At 38.5% G+C, this 25594-nt stretch overlaps 1 protein-coding gene across 6 annotated transcripts in view; it reads right to left on the bottom strand.

The window, feature by feature from the left end:
• LOC120419966 (protein grainyhead) overlaps positions 1–25594 on the bottom strand; it is a 441413-nt gene that overhangs the window by 77179 nt on the left and 338640 nt on the right. For 5 of the 6 annotated variants that reach the window (XM_052711201.1, XM_052711198.1, XM_052711200.1 and 2 more), the window contains exon 5: positions 892–1069. In XM_052711201.1, the coding sequence (XP_052567161.1) occupies positions 892–1069 (178 nt within the window). The remainder of the gene's footprint in view (positions 1–891; positions 1070–25594) is intronic. The other variant, XM_052711199.1, reaches the window with a different exon arrangement.

Raw genomic sequence — 25594 nt, 5'->3', positions numbered from 1 at the left:
GTAATATTTTATGAAAAATAACTTTGTCCAAGACCAAAAAACGACCCATTGACTTAGACGAGTTATTAGCGATTTAAAGAAGAAGTTTTTGCAAGAATAGATTTTTTTTATTAAACTTTAACGATCTGAATTGGCACAGTCACTTATTTTACCCAAAGATTTGAGCCAGAGGATATCCCTGATGACGAGTTTTTTTCATTGTAACCCTAATCGACAATTAATTTTGATAATTTTTATTTTGTTTAAGACAAAGTATGCAAATTTAACTCTCCATGTTTTTCAAATCATTGTTGACTATTGTTGTTGTATTGATTCTCCAAAGTGATGTTTTTGCGAGGATGGACTAATCATTGTAAACAAAGCCATCACAAATATACTTGATGAAGCATTTTCTCGTTCCCTTTAAAAATGTTTCAATAAATCTAAAGACAGACAAATAATTGAACATTAGAACAGTAGTTGAACAAAAAAACACATAAGCAAATCGACTTTTCTTTGTATATTTCGTTTGGATGAATCATTGAAATCATTGAAAAGTGCAAACATTTCCACAGGATTCATGTTTAACATTGAAACACGAACCAATAGTTTTGGAGCTATCGATAGTTTTCCTTCATAAAAAGGTTAGTTTTTTTTAAATCGCAAATTTAATCCAGATCCTGGGACCCTACAGGGAGGCTAAACGCAAATCCCAAAGTGAAAAGACAGCGTGACAAACAAGCGTCAAACCCATCAATCCAAAGTCTGTCGATCAAGTACCGAGTGTTTGTTCAAATTAATTTCAACCACACAGAGAGAGAGAGAGTGATACTGAGAGAGAGACCCCATGAGCGCATGTGCTCAGCACTCACTCGGAGAGTGTTCATAAAACGTGAGCGGAGAGCAGCTTACCTTTTGACTTCGTTGGTTTTTCGGCTCCTTGCGTAGATCTTCGGGCTCGCGTTTGACATTTATCGTCTGCGATGATGGGTGTGCACCAAGCAGAATGCCTTGTATATCATTTTGCGATAGGCTTGATACGTCCAGAGGCGTGGTTTGGCCGCCGATGGTTTTTGCGGTGGGGTTGCTGCTGAGAGAGGGAGAGAAAACAAACGGAGAAGGCGAACATTAGTCAAGGCGAGTGTGAGTTGGTTGGTGAGTACTTTGAGTTTTTGTCATAAATATTGGCACTCAGTGCGCGTGCACGGTGTGCGCGCGATAATAAATACCAGTACATAAAAATAAATACAAACATACACCAGAGTGTCAAGTCATTTTACGGCAATGTCGTGTAAAACCGTTCACTTTGGACGACTTGGCATGTGTCTTTCCGTTAGTGTGTGTGTTCGGATCGTTCGAGCGCTTTTATTGTAACATAATTAAAGTATATAATATTTTATAAATTTTATGGATATTATTAAATACACTTTGGCCTGGCGGACTGCAAATGTAACGCTGCAATAAAGTTTACTATCATTTTAACGATGTTTTTTCCTCCCTCCTTCTCTGGGCTGGTCTGGTCAGCCTCCGGCCCTCTGCCGGGACAATCGCACGCACTAATCATCACTTAGCTTTATCTGGATCAGAAGCAGATCACTACCGCCCCTTCTGCTTCGCCAACCGTAAATTAGTTCTGACTTGAGAAAAAAAAGGAGGTTAATCCACCTACGGGGTTCAAATGTCTTTCTCAATTTTGAATAATAGTTCTGTCAAAAAATTTCGAATTTCAAGAAAAAATGTTAATTTCAATAAATTACTCATATATCTTGACAAATTACTCGATTATCTAAAAAAAAAAAAAAAATACGATTATCCAATGGTTTTTTTCAAGTACTTTAGAAATTCGAATAAGAAATAGACAAAACATTTTTATATTTTTTTATTTTCTAATTTTTAGCCTCGAATTCGTTAAAAATGTGTAATTCGATTTTCCGAATTATTTATTTTTCCGAAGGACTTCGGCCAATCGAGTCTGGACTGTGTTACAAATTGAACTTGTAGAAAAATTCAAACAAAAAAGGTTTTATTAGGTATTGGAAGATATAATTAAATTACGTTAAATGGAGCCTAACATTTCAAAAGGGCACATAACTTTTGTAAACAATAGTGTATCCCTTTCACTCGAATGACAGTTTAATGTGTGAAAGGGACACACTCTTGTCTAAAAAAGTTATGTGCCCTAATGAAATGGCAAGCACGAAATGGCCATATCTGTTTACAGTGTTGGCAAATTTTCAGTTTTCAGAACTGGAAGTAATTTCTAACAAAGGTCTTGAAAATTAACATGAAATTACGTTAAGCGATCACATACATTTACAGTGTTGCCAGAACTCAGCTTTTTTGATTCACAAAAAATGCAACTATCGATATATGTTGCGATTAGAAGTAAATTTAGACATATTATTATTCGTTTGTACACCATTTTTAAAGTCTACCTAAGTATTCATATCTCTTGGAAGTGTTGCAAATCTTAAAATTGACTCAAAGTTAAATCTTTTCGAATATTGTTTGAGCAGTGCTTTAAATGTTTAATTTGGATGTTTTACTCCAAAATTCACAATACATTTCAGTGCCCGTATTTCATGACAAAGTTGCCAAATCTACATATTTTAAAGAAAAAGTATGTCTTAAATAAAAAAAAAATGGCATCGAAAGGTTTCCAAAGTGAACACATCTCACGATAGAGTTGCTAGATTTTCAATTCACTTGACTAAAGGAGCTACTACACAACGGAAAACAAACAACGAAAAAGTGCAGTTTTTTATATTGTCGTAGTGTAATAGCTCCTTAACACTTCAAAGTTTTCAAGCCGTTTTTAACTAAATTTAGTATGGTAATTATAAAGTACTCCCAAAATGTATGCTTAATTTTTCAAATCTTTTGATAACATTGCCTTGAAGTAAAAAAAAAACTTTACAGTGTTGCCAGATGGTCAGCTTTTCAAACTTAAAAAAATTGTTGGTAAAAAATATTTTCGTCGCATTTCAAAATTAAGTTTGGTAATCTTAATCAAATAACGCTTCACTTTTTATTTGTTTGCCCATATCTCTGAAAAGAGTTGCCAGACAACCAATCTTAATATTTAAAAAAATCATACTTTTGCTATTAAACGATGCTTTTGTCAGATTTGATAAAATAAGCAAGTTTGATAAAAATTTAGGTATTAATTAAAAAGAAATTAGTTTCACTGAAATATTCACAAAACAGTGGAACTGATGATTGCCAGATATTTTTGAACTGTATAAATAAAAGAATTTCAATCTTTTGACATAGAATTATATTTGAAGATTACAAACCCTTTCCTTTGCGGGCAAAGTAAGGGAGCAAAAAGTGCCTCCGTTAAAGACCCTGAACTGATTTCTTAATGAAATCACTCTTCGCGAAGCGAGAGCCATGAATTAACATAAATTCTTGATAACCGAAGCCCGGCCAACTCCATCGCGTCTTCGCATCGTAAAACCAAAGTTTTCCAATCTTTATTGAACTACTGAAGCCAACAGCCGAGCGAGAGAGAAAAATGAATAAAACTGCCACCACGGTCGTAAATTTTCCCCCACCTGAAAGACAAAAAAAAGAAAACAAAACAGATCCGCGCAGCATCAGCAGCATGTTGTCCCCAAACTACCCCCGAAAAAAAGTTTATCGATAAAATATAGAGGTGTTATAAAATTTACGATCGTTGTGCTCTTATTTTGGAGTGCGCGCGGCTTTGACAGAGAAAGAGAGAGGGGAGGGGGCTTGCGCCCGCTGGCAGCACTGCCAGGAATGACAATTAACACAAAGTTTGTGCTTTTTGGAACAAAAAGATTCACCCTGGGGCGGGACTCGAACAGGCGTTAATTGGGTACAAATTGGGTTCTATTCACGCCTATGGAAATTTTTCGGGGCGTTGAAGGCGGTAACTGTTTTCTAGTTAGAGTTTTATGGTGTTTTTATTTGATTGTTTTATGCTGAATTTGTATCGAAAAGTTGATGCATTTATTAAACATAAAAATCATCTGTATGCTGCGCTATAAAGCAGTGCTATTCAAGCTGAGAGGAAACTGCTCTCAAATTTTGACATTTGTGAGCATTTCTCTCCCAAATTCAAACTAAAGCTTGTTTTTAACTGAGAAAAAAACATAAGAATTCCAACGGCTCATGGAACGAACGCAATTTCCTCTGGGTTTGAAACCTGAGCTTGACTCCTCTCAATTCAAACTGAGAGCGTTTTGATCTCAATTCTCTGGTGAGGTTATGTTGCATTAGAAAAAGAGAATTTGTGTTTTTTTCAGGACGTCCTGTACATACAGTTAACAAATTAAAGTCCTTGATCAGCCCTCCACAGTTTGTTGTTTGCTTCAATTGTCGATCTCGTTAAAAATTCATCACCTTTGCGTTGAAATCTTCAAGTTTGTCGCAACCCGGCTGACTCTTGTCTTCCCCAGCTGGCAGAAGATCGTTATCGCCCGATTCGTCGCGGCTGTTTAGTTCTGAGATTATTTTTTTCCGCTGCCAGTTTCTTTCTCTCACTGTCGTCGTTGGATCGTTATCTTCAGCTCTGCTTCTGCTCTGTGCTCTAGTTGAATGTTACCGATTTCTATGCTTCTCAAGCTGGAATTGTCACCGTTTTGGAGGGGGAGAGAGATTTAATTCGTTGATTTCCGTCCTGATTCAATTCAAAACAGTTACTTTCGTAACTGTTTCAAGTATTTTTTTCTAAGTGGAACAACATTTCTTCCAAGGTTCCTTCTGTTTCCCCTTAAAAACTTTTTATTTCTCCAGCAACCTGACAGATGGTCCCCACCGTAAAAATTCCTCCACAGAAGCAGCTTTGGAAAAAAGCCTCGTTAATCACATTAGGAAATTCTTCAAATTCGAATCAAATTTTTGAGTGAAGGAAAAAAAACTCCAGTAGCTGCCAGCTACCGTGGATTAAGGTTTTACCTTAAGTCGAAGCCCAACCGAAAAATGTATCCCAACCAAAATCCACAAATTCTGCTCTAAGAGGTTCACAGTGTGTAGGTAGGGCAGGGATTCCGCTTCGGGGCATTTTCTGGGGCTGTTTCAGATTCACGGTAGCAAGGATTAACGAGGCCACAGCAGAGGCAGCGGCGCACTGCTGCTCTAATCTAAACTGACATTTATTTGGCTCATTGATCAGAGGTCCCCCGAAGCGATTTCGGAGCAGGCATTCCAATAACTCGGAGCGATGTCTCTTTGTTTGAACGGTTGAGGGATTGTCTTGGATTTTGAGAGGGATAGATATTTACGGTTTGGTGATGTGGAATTAATGGCATTTAATTTGAAGCTACCTAGAAAATGTGTAGTTAAAGAATACTACGCACAACTTTTTACAATAATGCTATGCAAACAAACAACTACATTTATGCAACAAGTTAAAAATGGAAGATTATTTGAAACTGGAACACACACATTGATACTGAAAAGTACTTTTCGGTACTGTAATTTTAAGCGATGAAGAGTTAAAAAGTGAAAAATAAATAAATTAAATTTATAGAAATTCCATTATAATTTTAGGTCACGAGTGGAATAACTAAACCTTAACCAAATGAGTTCAAAATTTCAGGCCAGCTCCTGGGGCTATAGTGCTTGTAAATTCCTTTTGAGAAACTTAAAATCAAACACTTTTGTCTTTTTCATATATCCGTGAACCACGCTACCGGTCACCCTCTCTCAAATTTTACGATCCCTGTGCTGCCCATTTTATTCTATTTTTATTTATCTCGTGTTCATGAGGTAATTTTTAGCAGCTTCAGTCTAAGGGAGCGTTCTTTTATTACGTAACGCATTTAGGGGGCGTCGGCGTCTGTTACGAAATGTTACGAAAATTGGGGATGGGAGGAGTGATGGAAAATGCTGTTACGTAACGCAAAATTTTCATATAAGCTGGAAAACTGTATTTTCATAAATTTATTGCTTTAAAAAAAATATGATTGCTTTTGAAAAATTCTTAAGAAAACTCTTGTGTTGAAATTTTCAACATTAAAATAAAGGAATTGAGCTGAAAACTTGACAAATTATAATCGAGCAATTCCAGCCCAAAACAGGATTTTTTTAGGTACTTTTTTGAATTGAAAAATCTCATAGAATTGGCGTGTATTTTTCTTTCAGTGTATTTTTTTCGGAAAGCCCGTCAAATTTCCTACAAGTTTGTCTTTGACTACTTTTTGATACGATGTAACGGCTTCGAGATACAGCAATATTTAAATTACGAAATACAAAAATATTTAAAACACATACGCCCTTCTCAAATGTCATTATCGAGAGTAACTGGCTCCATATACACAAAAATGGCTTATATATGCCTAGTATAACATGTCTACAAAGTTTCATTGACATCGGAGAGGGTCGGGTACAACCGATTCCCTATTTGTTCCGGGTACAACCGATATTTTTGTTCCTGATATTATATTTTCCAAACTTTAACGAATCATTGAAATACAGGAATTTTATTAGAATTTGAATATTATATAATTTAATCATCAATTTATTTATCTTTTGTTCGGATGATAAAGTTGAACTTGAAAATGCCAAAAAATCATTTTCATTCATTCTAAACTCAATATTTCTATGAAATTTTATGTAAAGTAAATAAAAATATGCATTTTTTGGATTTCTTCCAAACATAGTAGAGTTCCTAGGACCACTTAAGATCTTCCGGCAAAATTCCTAGCTTAATGTTTGTTTACTGTCGGTAAGAAAATGGTGTGTAGTTTTTAATTAACAATATTTTTTTTTAAATTATGGTGAAAATTCTCGATCCTAATTTTTGTGGTATAATATTTATTTTAAATTCAATTCAATTGTCTTGAGCGATTTGAACATTTAAATTTAAAGAATTGTTTAAATAACTCTAATTAATTACATCTCTGAGTGACAATAATTTTTTTTCGAAGGGAAAATTTGCGAAAATTCAATTAGATTTGAAAAATATCACAGATTGCCCGATTGATAATATTGATTAGAGTTATTTTTCGCAATGCATCAATAAAAAAAATTGTCAGAGTATTTTTTTTTACAAAATTTCATGTAATTCCTACCGCTTCAATGATGTATTTCAGCTTAATTTCTTATTTAAAAATATTAATAATTTGCATTATGCAAATAATTTCCTAAAAATCTCGTGATATCAATAAATAATCCACACTCAAAGCTTTTAATTTTGAGCATGGTTTAATCAAACTTTCTCTTGACCTACGATGTTGAAATTAGTCCAAGATTAGATATTTACAGAATGTAAAAAAAGTATTTGCACCCCTTGGACACAATGCACATTTTGTGATGACACATGTAAACAATTTAAAGTTTGACAGTAACCTAGTACTACGATTTGTTCAGAAACTCATGCCGAACATTTTGCTACAAAAAGCTCATCAAAAGATGATTTCTTTAAAAAGTTATACAATAAATATTAAAACAAAAATAAAAAAAGGTGCAAAAAAAGTTTGTACATCTTTCGAAAAATTAACATAAATAAAGTTATTTGTTGACAAATCACCATGAATCCAGTCTCCCAACTCCAAATAAGCATCCTTGATTGATTAAAAAAATAATTTGGATTGAATAAAAAGTTTACTAACTACTTAGTATAAAAGTTTATATTACTCTGTAAATTCTATATAAAACTTATCCAAACTGAATTTTGCAAACCTTTAATTTAACTAAATGTCAATATATTACCATAGGATTGCTAAATAAACATTTTGGAGTGGGTATAACACCGTTTTGGGGGTATTTGTATCGATAGAATAGATTTTTCGTTGGAATTTCGTACCAACCCGGAATTACGTCGTCGGGAAATCCGCCGGCATCCGAACCGGTCCACGATTCACAAGTCAACCTATGTGGCATCGGAAAGGGCATAAAATTTCCGATCTTTTGATACCCAAACATCTAGGTTTTCTTTAAAATCCACGTTTTTATATACCTGAGCAAAGAGTAAGTTTGATCCACGAGAACAAAAATTACGAAATTCCATAAACAAACTCAGAAAAGGGTTAGCATAAAACATTTCAGAGCATTTTTTTATAAACTTCGATTTTGTATTGTTTACTCAAAGCTCTTTCCATCAGGATTTGAAAAAAAAAAAACATCTTCAAAATTTATCAAAAACTTCTGCCAAAGTGTTTAACCTGGAGGGAAGGTTCGACAGCCAAACATCGGTTAGACAAACTATGCGTCCGGATCTGGCATGTTTGTGTACACACATCGCAACCCGTTGAGGGATGTCGGATTTCGGAAGCCCGGTGTAAAGCAAACCTTCAAACACGCCAAAAGGCAGTGAATAAAATTTAAATATTTCTTCGCCGGCTTTCCTGCATTGCCGATTGCCGCAGTGAATCCTGCCAGCGATATCTCATTATTATTTATTATTTTTAACTATTATGATTGGGAAGAGTTCGGGAACGCTTCCCTCTCTTTGGTGTGCGCCAGCACAGTTAAGGTTCCGTTCACTTGCGCAATAATTTATTCTGAAGGTAGTGAGGGGGAATGTAGGAAAAAATCCGCTTTCTTTGCTTACACACGTACACAGATTGAATCCGAGGATCATTTTCAAATCCGAGATTAATTTCCTTTCATTCATCTCTCGGCAGCTACTACTAGCTGCAGCACTACACAGGGCAAAACGTTTGCTGAAAATGTTTTTTTTTTGTATCCTACAAAGGTAGAGGAGAGTCACTGCCGAAGTCGGAATCACTTGGGCGCGAGGATTAATCTTTCAATTTCAGCCTTCGTTTCTCTCAATTACGCACCCCGGCGACGAGGGAACGCACCGACGAGCGAGGAGTCATGAGAAATGTCGAGTTCCGAGAACATGCCAACGCAACGCAACGCAACGCACCACGGTGTGTCTGCCAAGACAGATTGGTACAAGGCGCAGAACTCCGTTGGTTGCTGGTGCAAAACGCAGAAGAACATGGCGCTACGTCAAAACAGAACAAACCAGATCTTCACCACTGCGGGGATAAATGCTAATTAACCGTCAAACATTTCCTGGACCTCTCCGGGGTTTGTGAATGGTCTCCGATCGTCCCACTCACATGGTCCCTGTGGGACATTCCCGCGCGGGAACACCGCTTGAGACAAAGAAGAAGAAACTTTTTTAATCAGAGCGAGAAGAGATAATAAAAACATAAAATCTGCCTCGTCGCGTCACCCGGGGTCCAAAAAGATACTTTTTTTTGGTGTCCCCTGGTTGATATCAGCGGGTCAAGCGAAGTGGACTGGGAAGGGAAATCTGTTTCAAAATTGATACATCAATCATGTTGATCGAGGGATCTGGAGCAAGAGTTGAGTTGAGAAACAAACAGACACGCCTGTGTGATGCGGGGTAAACGGTGATGAAGTCGAGCCGAAGAAATGACAAAACTTGAGCCGACAAGTGATCTGGAAACATGGAAATCACATTAGTAGTGTGTCCTCGTGTGGTAGGGTCGTGGCAAGAAGTTGGTTTTACTGGCTTTGACAATTAGGTCAAATTTTGAAATAAATTAAGAATCCAAGTCCAAGCGAAACTTATTTGGGGACACCGTGGAGATTTTCCCTTGTCCTCTTAAAAAAGTGAAGTATCAATAGTTTTATTAAGCAATACCAAACTCCTTCTAGCTAGCAAAATCTGCCAACTTTCCACTCCTCACGAGGCGGTAGCAATTTTGTGGCACCTTTTTCATCACATCGTCCGTACACTAAATCACGCGCTGGTCGTGGTCGTCATCGACCAACATGGAACACAATCGCTAGGAGTCGTGATGCAACGCCCCAACGGTTTAGCGGCAGTGTCCAGGTTGGATATTCTACACCCCCAGAGTCCACGAGACCCGAAAGCAATTGCAAGACAAATGGCCCCCATCAGAAGGCACTTTAAGCTTTCATTCCCCTCCGTCTCCACCCTCATTGAATTCAGTTACACCTGAGGACACTCGAGGGTGGGGGGAGTACCTTTGTTTTGTGTCAAATTGCTATTTAAATAATTCATTACACGAAACATTATAGTTATTATTGACGCGGGAAATAACTGTTATTTTCCTCCCGCGTTTTTTCACGCGCGCACTCGCAAAATGCATCCGTTGTGGGTAGTCAGCCGGGGGCTGTCCACGACGACGATGCAGGTCCATGTTGGTGCACGGAATTCACCGCGCCACAGCGCGGACGGAGAGATTTGCCCGCAAGCCACGCAAGCATCGATCTTGGGATGATATCTAAATTTATACGTTCGAAGCTTTTCCGCGAGTTGCGAAGGGGTTGGCTAGGGTGCTTCTGAATTGTTGGGTTTACAACATTGAATTTAGTATCTGGCTTTCCTTCGAAAACATGACGGCTTAAGATTTCAAGCCTACAAGATTTGACTCCAACAAAATTTGACTCTACCAAGATTTGACTACACCAAGATTTGACTCCATCTAGACTTGACTCCATCAAGAATTGACTCCACCAAGATTTGACTCCACCAAGATTTGACTCCACCAAGATTTGACTCCATCAAGACTTGACTCCATCAAGATTTGACTTCATCAGGAATTGACTTCATCAAGACTTGACTCCATCAAGATTTGACTCCATCAAGACTTGACTCCGTCAAGACTTGACTCCACCAAGATTTGACTCCATCAAGAATTGACTTCATCAAGAATTGACTTCCTCAAGACTTCACTCCATTAAGAATTGACTCCATCAAGACTTGAGTCCATCAATATTTGACTCCATCAAGACTTGACTCTATCAATATTTGACTCCATCAAGACTTGACTCCATCAAGACTTGACTCCATCAAAAATTGACTACATCAAGAATTAACTTCATCAAGACTTGACTCCATCAAGAATTGATTCCATTAAGACTTGACTCGATAAAAAATTGACTCCACCAAGATTTGACACCACCAAGATTTGACTCCATCAAGACTAGACACCATCAAAAATTGACTCCACCAAGATTTGACTCCACCAAGATTTGACTCCATCAAGATTTGACTCCATCAAGAATTTACTTCAACAAGAATTGACTTCATCAAGAATTGACTTCCTCAAGACTTCACTCCATCAAGAATTGACTCCATAAAGACTTGACTCCATCAATATTTGACTCCATCAATATTTGACTCTATCAATATTTGACTCCATCAAGACTTGACTCCATCAAAAATTGACTACATCAAGAATTAACTTCATCAAGACTTGACTCCATCAAAAAATGACTCCATCAAGAATTGACTTCATCAAGACTTGACTCCATCAAGAATTGACTCCATCAAGAATTGACTCCATCAAGACTTGACTCCATCAAAAATTGACTACATCAAGAATTAACTTCATCAAGACTTGACTGCATCAAGAATTGATTCCATCAAGACTTGACTCGATAAAAAATTGACTCCACCAAGATTTGACTCCACCAAGATTTGACTCCATCAAGACTAGACTCCATCAAAAATTGACTCCATCAAAAATTGACTCCATCAAGAATTGACTTCATCAAGACTTGACTCCATCAAGAATTGATTCCATTAAGACTTGACTCCACCAAGACTTGACTCCACCAAGATTTAACTCCATCAAGACTAGGCTCCATCCAAAATTGACTCCACCAAGATTTGACTCCACCAAGATTTGACTCCACCAAGATTTGACTCCATCAAGACTTGACTCCATCAAGAATTGACTTCAACAAGAATTGACTTCATCAAGACTTGACTCCATCTAGATTTGACTCCATCAAGACTTGACTCCATCAAAAATTGACTCCATCAAGAATTGACTTCATCAAGACTTGACTCCATCAAGAATTGACTCCATCAAGACTTGATTCCATGAAAAATGACTCCACCAAGATTTGACTCCACCAAGATTTGACTCTACCAAGATTTGACTCCACCAAGATTTGACCATCAAGACTTGACTCCATCAAGACTTGACTCCATAAAAAGTTCACTCCACCAGGATTTTACTCTATCAAGACTTGACTCCATCAAGACTTGACTCCATCGAAGCTTGACACCATCAAGACTTGACTCCATAAAAAGTTCACTCCACCAAGATTTGACTCTATCAAGACTTGACTCCATCAAGACCTGACTCCATCGAAGCTTGACACCATCAAGACTTGTCGCCTCCAAGACTTTGCGCCTACAAGACTTGGCGCCTTTAAGACTTGTCGCCTTCAAGACTTGTTGTAGCCTTGAAGACTTGACGCCTAGAAGACTTGCCGCCTTCAAAACTTAACGCCTTCAAGAATTGCCGTCTTTGAGAATTGAAGCCTTCAATACTTGACGTCAGTACGTCAAAGTCTTCAAAACATGGCGACTAAAAAAATTGATGCCTTTAAGACTTGACGCTTTGAGACCTGTCGCCTTAAAAAAATCAAAAATTTCAATTACAAAAGTGACGTCTACGACTCCACAAACACCCTAGCGACTCCCACCACCTACTTGACCGACGACCACTCAATCAGAATTGTAGGTCAAAGCCATTTCGGAATTCCTGGGGAACGTAAAATTGGAAGTACGACGATGTACCGTGCGGCCATCAGGTGTTCTGATGCCGGCACGCTACACGACACCACGGAATCTACAAGATTGACCACCGTCGTCCACCGCCAGAGGGCAAACTCTCCAGAAAGTGTGCACTGCGCGCCTCCACGGCCATATATCAGCACAACACATGATTGTCGTCCTTCACCCGGGACTCTTATGCTCGATTGCAATTGCGCCGGACCCAAGAGAGATGGGGGCGAAGAAAAAACACCGGTTTTTCGCCTCTTGCCACTCTTCTAAGCGGTTTATTTATTGTTTAAATTCATTTGCATGCTGTTTTAGAATGAGGCGCGCGCGCGCACGAAAAAGGCGCCTTCAGGCGGAGCTTTTTGCTTCCGCCATGAACGCACGAGACGGACCTTTAAGTTACGATTTGTTTGATTACAATTGATTGCCGTTGAGGACAATTTGTACAAGGCGGTTTATTGTTGGATTTGTCGTGGAGGTGTCCGGTTGTTTGGGTGTCGTTGAGAAATATGTTCTGAGCGGGGATTAGCTTGTTTATGGGATTTTCTCACTGCATTTGTGATTATGGTAAACTTATGACTTGAAGAATTGTGCACTCCATTTAGCATTTTGACACTTAGCTTTAATCCAATCATTCAGTTTGGCACTACGTCTTGACGTCTTAAAGAATTGACGCCTTTAAGACTTGACGCCTTGAAGAATCGATGCCTTGATGACTTGACGCCTTGAAGACTTGACGCCTTTAAGACATTACGCCATGAAGACTTGACGCCTTGAAGATTTGGCGCCTTGAAGACTTGGCGCATTGAAGACTTGACGCCTTGAAGACTTGACGCCTTGAAGACTTGACGCCTTGAAGACTTGACGCCTTGAAGACTTGACGCCTTGAAGACTTGACGCCTTGAAGACTTGACGCCTCGAAGACTTGACGACTTGAAGACTTGACGCCTTGAAGACTTGATGCCTTGAAGACTGGATGCCTTTAATACTTGACGCCTTTAAGACTTGACGCCTTGAAGACTTGACGCCTCGAAGACTTGACGACTTGATGACTTGACGCCTTGAAGACTTGACGCCTTTAAGATTTGATGCCTTGAAGAATTGACGCATGTTAGATCAGACGCCTTTAAAACATTGAGAAAAGAGACATCAGAAATTCCAAATTCTTCACAGTATAACCTAGAGATTTGCATTTCAAAGATTTCTTTCGCCTCAAAAAGAACGACCCGGATTCGTAACACTACACCTTCCAAAGAAATAGCGCACTTTTTTTTGTTGTCTCTCCCGCTCAAACAACTAATTTTTAATTTATGTCATAAAATTCTAATCGAATTAATCGCCGACGACCGCGGTGCAATCCGTGAAGAACTCGATCGCGTTCGCGATCGTTTGTCGATTCGTAACGACTGTCATAAATTCCCAATTTATGGGGTTTCCCCGGCCACACTGAGAAAAATTATAATATTTTGTTCGTGAAGATGCTCTGAAATTCCCCGAGGATGAAGCGCGCAACTGCTACCCGGCGTTGGGTTTTGTTGTGCCCGTGGAACAATTGGTTTATTAGAGGGTGAAGTCTCGGGTGCCGAAATGAATAATGCTTTTTTAAAAGTTTAACTTTATTAAGGTGGTGCAGCGCGCACGGGGAAGTTTAATTTATTGGATTAAACGGCTTACCTCTAAAACGTTGTTTTTTCTTTCTTTTTGGTTCGTTTTGGTAAGATTTGACGCAAGAAGAGGCGAACCGAAAAAAGGTGATATCTGATAGCGCGAGCAGGTAGATTCCGAGTGTCACCCAAACATTTTTCACACCATTTTGCTTTGCGAGCAGCTTCTTAGATTTTGAACATTGTCGACCAAAATTGTTGGTATGCTTTTTTTTTTGTATGACACTTCAACCTTCAAGTTATGATTTGACGCCTTTTAAACTTGACGTCTTGAAGCCTTGGCGTCTTCAAGAATAGAAATGCCATTTTTAGACCCAAAGTCTGAGGTTGTCCTAAACTTTTGACCCACCATGTAAGTGTAAGAAAGAATGTAGGGTGCAGAGTTCAAAAATAAATAAATCAGTTGATTTAGGGCACCCTGTCAATGCATTGATAATTAGCTAATGTTATTATAGTGACACTCGCACCGTTCCACAGCCAACCTCCGTCGCAGTGTTGCCAACTGCAACAAAAATCCACCGCCCAAGGCAGGGGAGTGGCTCTGATTGATTCATTCCTCAAATCACCAAAAAACATCCAATTTATGGCCACATTTTCCGCTACTGTGGCCCCACCCCACCCCTCTGACAGGTCGCACTTAAGCGCGTGCTCTGGCGCGTAAATGTTTTATGGGCATTTTTGTTTTATAGCTCGCGATGTCGCTTTTGGCGCGAGTCGCACTGGCAAGTGGAGAGCACAGACCTATCGGGGGGCGAAATCACGGCCTGCCGCTACCGAAAAGTACGCCGGCGGGGAGTCGCGAGATCCGCGGTAGCGCAGTGCGGTTGTCAATCTGCGGTAACTAGATCTCAACAGATCCGGGCGATATTCTCATTAAATTGCTACGGCATTTGTACGAAGATGAAATGGAACGCCATCGCGATCTACCGATTCAAAACAATGGAGCGGTGTGCGCTTTCGCGCGCATCTGTCAACAGTGACAGCTAACGCAAACTGTCAATTTGCGCCACTCTGGCGCAGGTTTTGCAATCGCAATTCGAATCCGATTGAAATTTATGCTAATTTGTTGGGCAATTTTCTAAACAGAGGTTTCAAAACAAAAACAAGTGATTGCACACTATTTTGGGCAGTGCGCGAGTGCGCAAAAAAGCGCGCCATGCAGGCAAATTGCGCGCCACTGAATATTTATGGCCTTTTATGTGAAAATCGCCACTACCACGACAGAGACGGGGGCAAGCAAGACCACGATGCGATTTGCATAAAAATGATTAAATACACTGTTTGTGTGTGCGGTGGACAATTGCGCATCTCGCTAAAGAAACAGAAATGCTGAAGGAGCAGAAGTGATGCTGGTACTGCAGGGTGAACACCTCAAGAAAAAAACGGGACAACCGGGGAAAAATTGGGAATATGAGTCACAGACCAGAAATTGTATGGTTCAGCTCACCCCGCTTCTAGACGGGCTTCGATCTGTTTTTGATTTGTAGAAAGCATTAGAAAGAAGAACTCTTCAAATTTTAGGGTTTGAAGTCTTACATGTTTTATGCGACCTTGCTAATGTTTTTAAAAAGGTATTTTTTCTGTGGTCAACTTTGGCTATGTTTTTCACTAACATTTCCTATATTTTCTGTAAAACTGATTATGCAGTAACTTTTTTTTATGTCCTAGACCAGGGGTGACCAAACATGGCCCACGAAGTTTTTTTGGCCCGCGGACCTATTTTGAATGATCATGTAAATTGGCCCGTTGACTACTTGTAAACTGTTTTTTTTGCCTTCCTCACTGAGGTAAGGCTATAATCCTGCTCTGAAAATGAACTTTTTATTAAAAGTTCCTAGACCCACCTTCATGTATACATATCGACTCAGAACCGAAAACTGAACAAATGTCTGTGTGTGTGTATGTGTGTGTGTATGTGTGTGTGTATGTGTGTGTGTATGTATGTATGTGACCAAAATTCTCCCTGAGTTTTCTCAGCACTGGCTGAACCGATTTTGATCGAACTAGTTGCATTCGACTTGGTTTAAGGTCCCATACATCGCTATTGAATTGTTTGAAGTTTCGATAAGTAGTTCAAAAGTTATGTATAAAAACGTGTTTTCGCAAATATCTGGATCTCAATTATATGTACGTAAACGATGTCCGGATCCATCATCCGACCCATCGTTGATTAGGTAATTGAAAGGCCTTTCCAATGAGTCCAAAACATAGAAGATCTGGCAACCATGTCTCGAGTTATTTCCACATAAGTTATATCTGTGTTTTTTCTGGAACTAAAAATAGCTGAAATGTGTGTCCAAATCACTCACATTACCCATTTTTGGTAAAAAGTGAGGAAGGCATCAACCGCATAGGTGGATTAGGTTAGTTTTTTTTTTTATAAAATTATGATTTATTTTAAACTAATCTTTATAATTATTGTTTTTTAAAAAATAATAATTATTTATTCAAGTTTTGATCCCTATTTTAGAACACAAAGATTTTGAGCAAAAATCTTAATAATTAAAAAATGCTTCTTCTCTGTGAGTGAAACTAGTGAATATCGTCAAAACAAACATTTTTGGAAATATTTAGGAATCTGTAATAATTTTCAAAATTAAAAGTATTCTCTATTAATTCGAAACTCATAATGACCCTCTTATGAACTGACCCTCAAACTTATTGAGAAACCTTCCCTCGGGATTCGAACTCATGACTGTTGGAAAACAAATTTTATTGACCACAAAAAAAAAATATATAAAATTGAAATCACAAGCCATAGCCTCAACATTTAAATGGAAAACTTAAAATGCATTTTACACTAGGTCAGTTATTTTGCAATCATTAATTTTCAAAAAATGTAAGATTTGACGAAGACAAAAACTTTTTGCGATTCCCATACGATTTTTACTGTATATTTTCAATTTTCATTTTTTTTAAAATAAACTCAAACATGTCTAAACGTAATTCTACTCGCAGGGGAATGCATTTTAAATTGATTTCAGCTGATTGCTCTTAATTTTCCATTCAAATTTTGAATTTGATTGTTGATTTTGAATGTTTGAAAAAAAAAAAAATTATACACATTCAGTAAAAATCGTGTTTTTTTTATTCTTAAAACAATAAAATCAACAACACCGATAGAAAACGTGTTTTCTATTAGTTTCGTTTTTTCTACAATGTATTCCTTATGGGCGAACTGTCATTTCTACCACTTGAATCCGGTGCTCCATTAACGAAAATGTAAAAAAAAAACAGAAATTTCAAAAATTTCAACTGATAGATAGTATGTTTTAATCTTTTAAATTAAAATCACGTTTTTTTAAGTAAACTATTTTGAAAAATTTAAAAAGTTACTTTAAAACATGAAAAAGTTAGAATGCAATGATAGGAGGTGGTAGAATAGGCCAAATAATACCAAAAACAAACATAAACTAGGCCAGATAAATGCAAATTAAAATATTAAAAATAAAACAAGAAAAACATAAAATCAGTGAAAGCAAGTTTCCATTTAGAAAGTCCAAGTCCATTAGAAAGAAAATGTAAGCTTTTTTTAAATTGAACAGATTTTAGTTTCAAAATGATTTAAACATTCAGAAATAAAATAATTTGTATATTTATTTTTCAACAGTTTTTTCAACCTATCAAAAAAAGAAAAATAGAAAATTGTAATTAAATTTTCGTACCAATTTAATTATTTTTATTCAACATTTTAATTTTTTTTAAACGTGTTTTTGATCAAAACAAATTGAGTTTCCCGTATATATCAATAAAATTAAGTAGTTCTCTACGATTTCTAAAATTTATTCAGGATTTTCAGTTTTTTATATTTTAATTTGGATGATTGTTTTGTACATAGTTTTTCCATACTAGTCTCCATACAAATTTGGAGGCTGGTCATACAAAATCGGTATGTAAATGCATGAAATTCTGCATCTTCCAGAAGAGATTTTCTGATCGATTTGGTGTCTTCGGCAAAGTTGTAGGTTATGATTAGGACTTTTCTGAAAAAAAAAGGTACATGAAACAATTTTTTTTGTTATTTATAAAACTTTTCCGTACTAAATTTTTCTGATCTTTTTAAATAAAAAAAATTAAAAATCAAGCTTTACTTATCAAAAGGTTTAGAAACAGGCAATTAAAAAAAATGAAATATTTTTATTGAAAATATCAAAAAAATATTGAAACTCGGACCAATAGTTTCCGAGATAGGGACCATCCACAAACCACGGATGGGGGGGGGAGGGGGGCGGGGTCAGCGATTGTCCACGTTCCATACAAAAAAAGGTTTGTTTTTATGAAAATTGTCCACGAGGGGGGAGGGAGAGGGGTCTGAGGTGACAAAAAAGTGTTGTTTATGGATGGTCCCAGTATCGTCAGTAAAAAATTACAGGATTTGGTGAAATGCAAAAAAAACATATCATCTAAACTAAAATTTTTACCATCATGCACTACAGCACAGATGATGTCTTTTTAGGCCCCTATCAATTAAATTTGAAAATTAAAAAATACGTATTTTGGGAATTTTAAGTTCAGTGATAAAAAAAAATTAACGGAATGGAACGGTTAGTGATAAATAAATCAATCGGTTTTTCCGTGTTCTTTTTCCAAAAAGTTCAAATCATAATCTTTAACTTTGTCCAAGACACCAAATCGGTCAAAAAATCCCTTTTGAAGTTACTGAGTTCTACACATTTACATACCGATTTGGTATAACCAGCCACAAAATTGTATGGAGACTTGTATGGAAAAACTAAAGATGAACAAAGTTCTATCCAGAAAAAATCTCAAAATTAAGAAAATAGCTGAAAGGTGTTTCAAAAATCAATAAAAAAAATCAGCGATCAAATGATGTAGAATGGCTTTTTTGTCAGAGAGAATTTACTCACAAAATTTTAGTTGATTAAAAAATACGAATTTAAAAACGATTAAAAATGAACGAATTATTTCTCGAGAGAATCTCATTTCTTAAATTTGTACGATCCTATTTATTGTTGTTTGTAAATATTCTCGCCTCAAATTTTAATTTTGAAAAGTTCAATTGATAGGTATTTACTGCATTCCAGTAAGTTTTACTGATTTTGCGTTTGAAAAAATCGAAGGGCATAAAGATGAAAAATTTCCAAGCTTTATGTATTGAAAACCGATTAAAAACGGCTTTGTTTCAACTAGTACTAGCGACCTTTCAAAACCTATCCGGACAAACGAAAATATTGAAAAAATACTTGGAATAAACGTATGCATTTAAAATATTTTGTGAAACTCAGATCTGATTTTTAAACATTGCTTTTAGCTGTAAAAAAAATCTGGAAATATTTCTGTTAGTCTGTCGAAAAAACCGGGAAAACCAAAAAAAATCGTAATCAAATTTGGTGGCCACCCTGTGTTCCTGTCACCAAACGTTGAGAAAGAGAGAGAAACAACCAAGGAAAGAAATGGTCATGTGCCGACTGAATGAAAGTAGGAAGGAAATTCTTTTGTTATTGTTTCATTAAAATTCAAATGAGATGTGTGGCGTATTGTGCGGTGTGATATGGCCAGGTAAGCCAAAATTAGAAAAATCGTTGAATGTAGCTGTGATGCTGGGATTTTATTTGTAGGATGGAAATGTCCCCGACTATCGTCTTAAAATAATGTAGTAATTTGTAAGCGAATGCAATGCAAGTTATAAATATCCGACCATAGCTCTCCTATGTAGATAGGACCTTTTGAAAAAGTAAACTAGAATTCTAAATGGATTTAAAACAACATCAAAAAACGAACCCCAGCAACGTATTGACCCCTTTCCCACCCTCCAAAAAAGGGCGTATTCCCCGCGTAATCGAATAATTCCCCGCCCGTCATCGCAAAATTGAATTTTACCTCCACTGCAGTCCGTCCTTATCCTGGACCTTGTAGTACTCGTAGATGAAGGTGCCGTTATTGTTGTGCAGCTGATGAATTTGCTGTTGCTGAACTTGATCGTGCTGCTGCTGTTGATGAACCTCGTGTTGATGGTGCTGGTGCTGCTGCTGCTGCTGCTGGTGATGGGCGAGGGAGTTGAGGGCAAGACTAGAGTTGGTATTGTTGCTATCGTCTTCCGGCGACGATTGTGAGCCACTGCTGTGGTTGTTGTTGTTGTTGTTATGGCTAGGACTACTGCTACTATTGTGGATGTTGCTGTTGCTGCCGCCGCCGTTGACGTTCAACATGGCGGGCGAGCCCGCTGACAGGGGGTGCTCATAGTACCTGTTGATGGGGTTGTTGTTTGGTGAGGTTGTGGGAATGTTGCAGATTGTAAGGTTGGAGGGAATTTTGGACGAAACAAGAAGAAAGCTCGAACGGTTTCAACCTTACAGCACGAAAGCCTCGGCAACAAAGAGCAAAGCACAACGAGAGAAAGAAAGAGGGCGGGGAGAGGAGGATCGCGCGAGCTTTCTTCGTGGGTGGTTTGAGTGGGAGGCGGGAGAATGGGAGGTGGGGTGGTAAATTGAGGGGGTGGAGTTCAATTGTTTCGTGTACTCACCGAGCGTAAGCTGCCGCTTGGGTGGCGCTGATGTGTGCGATGCTATCACTGCTCACCGGCTGATCGGCCGACATGGGCGATTCCGGGGGGTGTTGCGATGCGATTCGACGGCTAGCGCGGGTGGTTGAGTTGAGGGGGAAGATTTTGTTTATTGTTTTTAATTTTCTCTCGAGGTCAGAGGAGCGGTTATGGCTTCATCAGTGATTTTTTGTTCAGTGCGGTGTGTGGTAGCGTTTGTTCTGATTTTCGTGGAAAGGCCAAGTGCATCTCCAGGGGGTATTTTCAGAAAAGATTTTGTTTTGATCTTCTCGATAAGAGCTTGGCTTTAGGACGGCTCAGCTGTATTTTACTTGCTACAATGTGGTGGCACATATAGACAACAGGCTAAGCTTTTCCAAAGGAATCTAAAATTTAAAATAACAGCAACTTCAACCTTCTACAATTGAACCCGTTGCAAGTTCAACGCAAAAGTATCTCCTCACAAATTTCTGATTTTCTTCAAAACTTCTCCTCAAGCGTACTTTCCAAGGTATCAAATTTCCCGACTCTTGCTCAAGTCCCTCGAATTACACCGAACTTCGCCAAAGCTCCTGCGCGCAAGGTGTTCGTGTGCCATCCAAGAAGTGAGAGAGAGCCCCCAAAAGCGCAGCATGTTACATGATTTTCGATGATCTTTTCGCTTCTACAACCACAAAAAAAACAGCACCGTTGCACGGGATAAACTTGTCCGACATGAGCATGCAACATAAATTACGACCACCAGAAAAAAACGACGGCTTCAGCTGCACTATCGCACCTCCACGGTGCTAACCCTTGGCGTTCCAAAATCTTCAAATTTTAATTTTCTCACTTTTTGTTTCTCGCAAAAAAAGGTCTTGAAACGAAATACTTATCCAAAAAGTAAGAGTTAAGGGTTAGGCGAGCCGTCGACATCTCTGCCGGCTGATCCGCGGATCTCCGCGGCCTCCGACTAAATTGTTTACTTATGTTTTGGACCCGGGCGAATAAATCTCGAAATTGATCGTAATTATCTCACGATCGCGCGGTGCAGTGCCCATTTGGAGAGGCACGTGGCCCCACTTAAGTTCACCCTGTGAAGGGTGGCTAGGCGGCGGCGGGTAATTGAGTTCTGGTCAGTGAGGACTAACGCGCGCCGTACGACCCGCAGGCAAATCCGGCCAACTGCAACTAAAACGCTAATCGCTCGAGAGTTGGGCGCGCAAGCGCACTGGTAAAGTCGTTTATTTGTATGCTAATTTAGCCGGGTAGTGGTAGTTATTTTCATTTGCGCCCATAAATCAGTCAAATTTTGTTTATTTTTCCAAGCTCGAGCTCGCGCGGCCCTTGGACGATTTATCACCGTATCGGTTGCGCCCGTGTTCTAGCTCTGGTTACGCGGAAAGTCTCTCTCGGGCTAGAAGGTGGTAGCGCTGGGCAGCTGCATTCTTGGTTCTCTGATGAAAGAGACCCGCCCTTTTTGCAGGCCAGTGCATGGCGACGAATTCTTAGCGGTATTATACTCCGAAGGTGAGCCGGTCGTGGCGGATATTTTGCGCACAGAATGTTGTCTCGTACGACCTGGAAGGTCGCGAGAAGCCGGAAGAACAGACAGTTTGACTGGTTCATACAGTTACGAGAGAAAAGTCGCTGAGCGCGTTAGAAATAATGTTGGTTTGGGCGTTTCCTACACATTTAACCTTACCAAACAGAGTCAAACTCCAAGCCAAACTCTATATTTGGATACCGTGGAGAATTTCCCTTACCCCCTTAAAAAAGTGCAGTGTCAACCCTTTCTTCCAAATCCAGTTCTTTAGCCTTCTTGTGCAGAAACCGAGGAAATGGTTTTAATCACAACTTTATATTTTTCAACCTGTACTTGAAGAATCAGCACTCATACATGACGAAATCCAGTCTATAATCCGCTAAAATCATCTTCCCCTGGCAAAAGCGAACCAGAGTTGGACTCGGTGGAGCTGGAAAAGCCATAATTAAAGTTGGTTAACTTTCGACAAATTTGAATCTGGCGTTGGAATCGACACTATTTTCAAGACCCTGAATTGGTGAGTTCAATTGTTTTTCAACACCAAAAACAGAAAAAAGAATCGCAATTGCAACTGTAATCAACGTCAGGGTTGTTGACCTTCGAGGTCATTTCTGCCCAGAGTTGGAGATGGATTCAGCAAAACTAGTTTTACTGAAATCGCAGTCGGGTAATTTTAAACAAATTCGCATCCAAAGTTGGTGTCAGAGTCAGAGCTTGTGAAGTTGATACTAAGCGAGTTGTCATAAAACCAACTGCGTTAGTTAGGTCAGGTTTGTACCCAGAGTTGGTATCCCAAGTAACATTTTTTTCCAGGAGTACTATAAGAGCTCTTCAAGATAGCTACAGCATAGCAGTTTGGACCGCGGTAGTATAAAATTCTCTTCAAAACTTCTTCAGGAGTTTGGAAGAGTACTTGAAGAGAGTTTTATCCTACCGCGGTCCAAACTGCTATGCTGTAGCTATCTTGAAGAGCTCTTGTAGAACTCCTGGAAAAAAATGTTACTTGGGATATAACCCAAGTAACATTTTAGGCTTTATAAAAGCTGTCACAACCGCTATAAAACCTATCAGCCAAAACCAACATTAAAACCACTAAGTCGTAACAGCCTCCCCAGAACCCCGATAAACCTCTGTTAAAACCCAAAAGGACCTCCGCAAAAGGTTGTCACGGCCTATTTATAAAACCTACATAGGAGTTCAAGGCTTTACAACTGAATCCTAACAACATCCTCAAAGCCTTGATAAAACCTTTGTTAAAACCTAGTCAGGAGTTGAGGAAAAATGACATTTCATACGTCTTCAAGCGTCTTATGCCAAATAGGTTTTATTTTGGCAAAAAATGATAGATATTGGAGGTAATCAAATCAATCTGAAAGCTTATTTCTCGCAATTGGTGGCTCAAATTCAGCTGCGGTTGAAATTTTATTGATAAATGTAGGGGAGATAGAGCCAAAAAAATCAACTCGCTTCATAAAAAATCATTATTTGTAATCGTAGTTTTTAATGTTAAAAAATATTTTATTGCAATTCTCTGAAAAAAAAAGTTCAAATTATTTATAAACATCTATCGCTATATTAATTATGTATATCAGAAATTCAGCAAAAAATGAGTGTTTTCGTCAAATTAAAATCAAATTTCTCAATTCTCTATTTTTTCAATCAAGATGACGGTCAATCACATTCAATCAGAACACCCGTTTAGCGGCATATTTATGCACTGCAGCTTTTTCAGCAGCTTGTGGTTTTAAATAAGCTTTTTGCATGACTAATGGCACTTGACAGCTAAAAAACCCTTGGTTTTAAAGAAGCATGTGATAAAACCGTTTGGCATGACATTGCCATTGGGTTTTCTAGACTCTCTCAAAACTTTCATAAAACCGTATTGAAAGCCATTTAGCTTATATTATCACAAGGTTTTATGTCCGAGGCATAAAACCCTGTTAGAACCTATTACGTAGCTCTTGCTTATTGGGTGAATGCCCAAATAAAACTATAAAGCAATCAAGGTGCTACCATAAAACCTTAATAAAACTAGGTGGTGGCTAGTTGGTTTAAAAATGTTACTTGGTAAGTCGTAGCCTGTGGTTTACGCACTTTTCACGTTAGTTAGTTGATATGTAACTTCTACAATTTGTGAGTTGGTGTCAGTTTGGAGTCCGGAGGTGGATTAAAATATGAATTGGTGCTTGGGTTTGATTTAAATTTTAAGTTGATGCCAGGGTTGGAGTCTGGAGGTGGATTCAAAGTTAAATTCGATGTCAGAGTAGGAGTCCGGAGATGGACTCAGAGTTGGGGTTGGTACCTTTTGAGGGTTCCAAGCTGGTGAAGTCGATACTTTATCAGTTGGAGTCATAGTTGGAAATGGATTCGACGAATCTTTTTGAGAAATTAGTACTTGGAGTTGGATTCAAAGTCATTGTCAGTTGAATCGCTACTTGTAGTAATGTTGAATAGATTCTTTTTAAGAGTTGGCAAACTCAGTACAAATTTGGTGTCAGAATCGAAGTCTGTTGTGTCTTTGAAAATTTTTACACAGATTTCTTGCCAGTGTAACAGTCCGAAGGTGGATTCAGAACCGACATCGGTATTTTTGAAGGGTTTCAAGTTGGTGAAATCGGTACTTTAGAAGTCAGACTCAAATTGGAGACGGATTGGGCATTTTTCTGAACAACCTGGGCTGGTGAAGTCGGTATAAATTTGCACTTAAGTTTGATACAAAGTCGGTGTTGATGGAATCAGTGCTCGTGATGGTAGTCGTAGTTATTAGAGTCGAATCTTTTGGAGAAGAATTACTTGAGGAAGCTGGTACATTTTTTACCTGGAAGTTTTATTGGTATAAAACCTGGCATACCAGTTGAGAGCCCGGAGTCGGATTCTGCAAATCTAGAGAAGTCTAACCGGAGTAGAAGTCAACTTTGTATGGGACTCGGACTCAGCTGGTGGAATCGATAATTTTCGAGGAGTTGTAGTTCGCAAATCTTGAAAAGAAGTCCGCTGACTAAAAAAAAACTCAGGCCTTGATTTGTATGACGCAGTCTAAACGTAAAAAAGTAACAACTTCAATTCAACCTTAAGGTCAGTCTCATATTCACTTTCGTCATATTCTTGTGAAGAACAGTTGAAACATAGACATCACCTACTCCCTCAAATCATAAATCACAATCAACCCTGAGTTCATTACGAACCCCCTCCCCAGTAAACACTTCCAAGTTTACCTTTGACGCCCACGCTGCGCACGTGTGCCAATAAAGAATGGCATTCTAATTGTCTCAAATGCCACCAGGCTTTAAAAAGCTCTCCTGAGGCGCCCCGAAACCCCACCCTCGATTTTAGTTCGTTCGCTCGTTCGCGGGAAGTTGGCAATAACTCATAACTGCTCCAGATTTGCATATTGATTTCCTTTGTTGAGCTCGCCACACACTAGG

Source organism: Culex pipiens, chromosome 3 (genome assembly GCF_016801865.2).
Source record: "Culex pipiens pallens isolate TS chromosome 3, TS_CPP_V2, whole genome shotgun sequence".
Lineage (NCBI taxonomy): Eukaryota > Metazoa > Arthropoda > Insecta > Diptera > Culicidae > Culex > Culex pipiens.
Note: the sequence above shows the minus strand (reverse complement) of the source record. Positions and strands in the feature narration are given on the sequence as shown.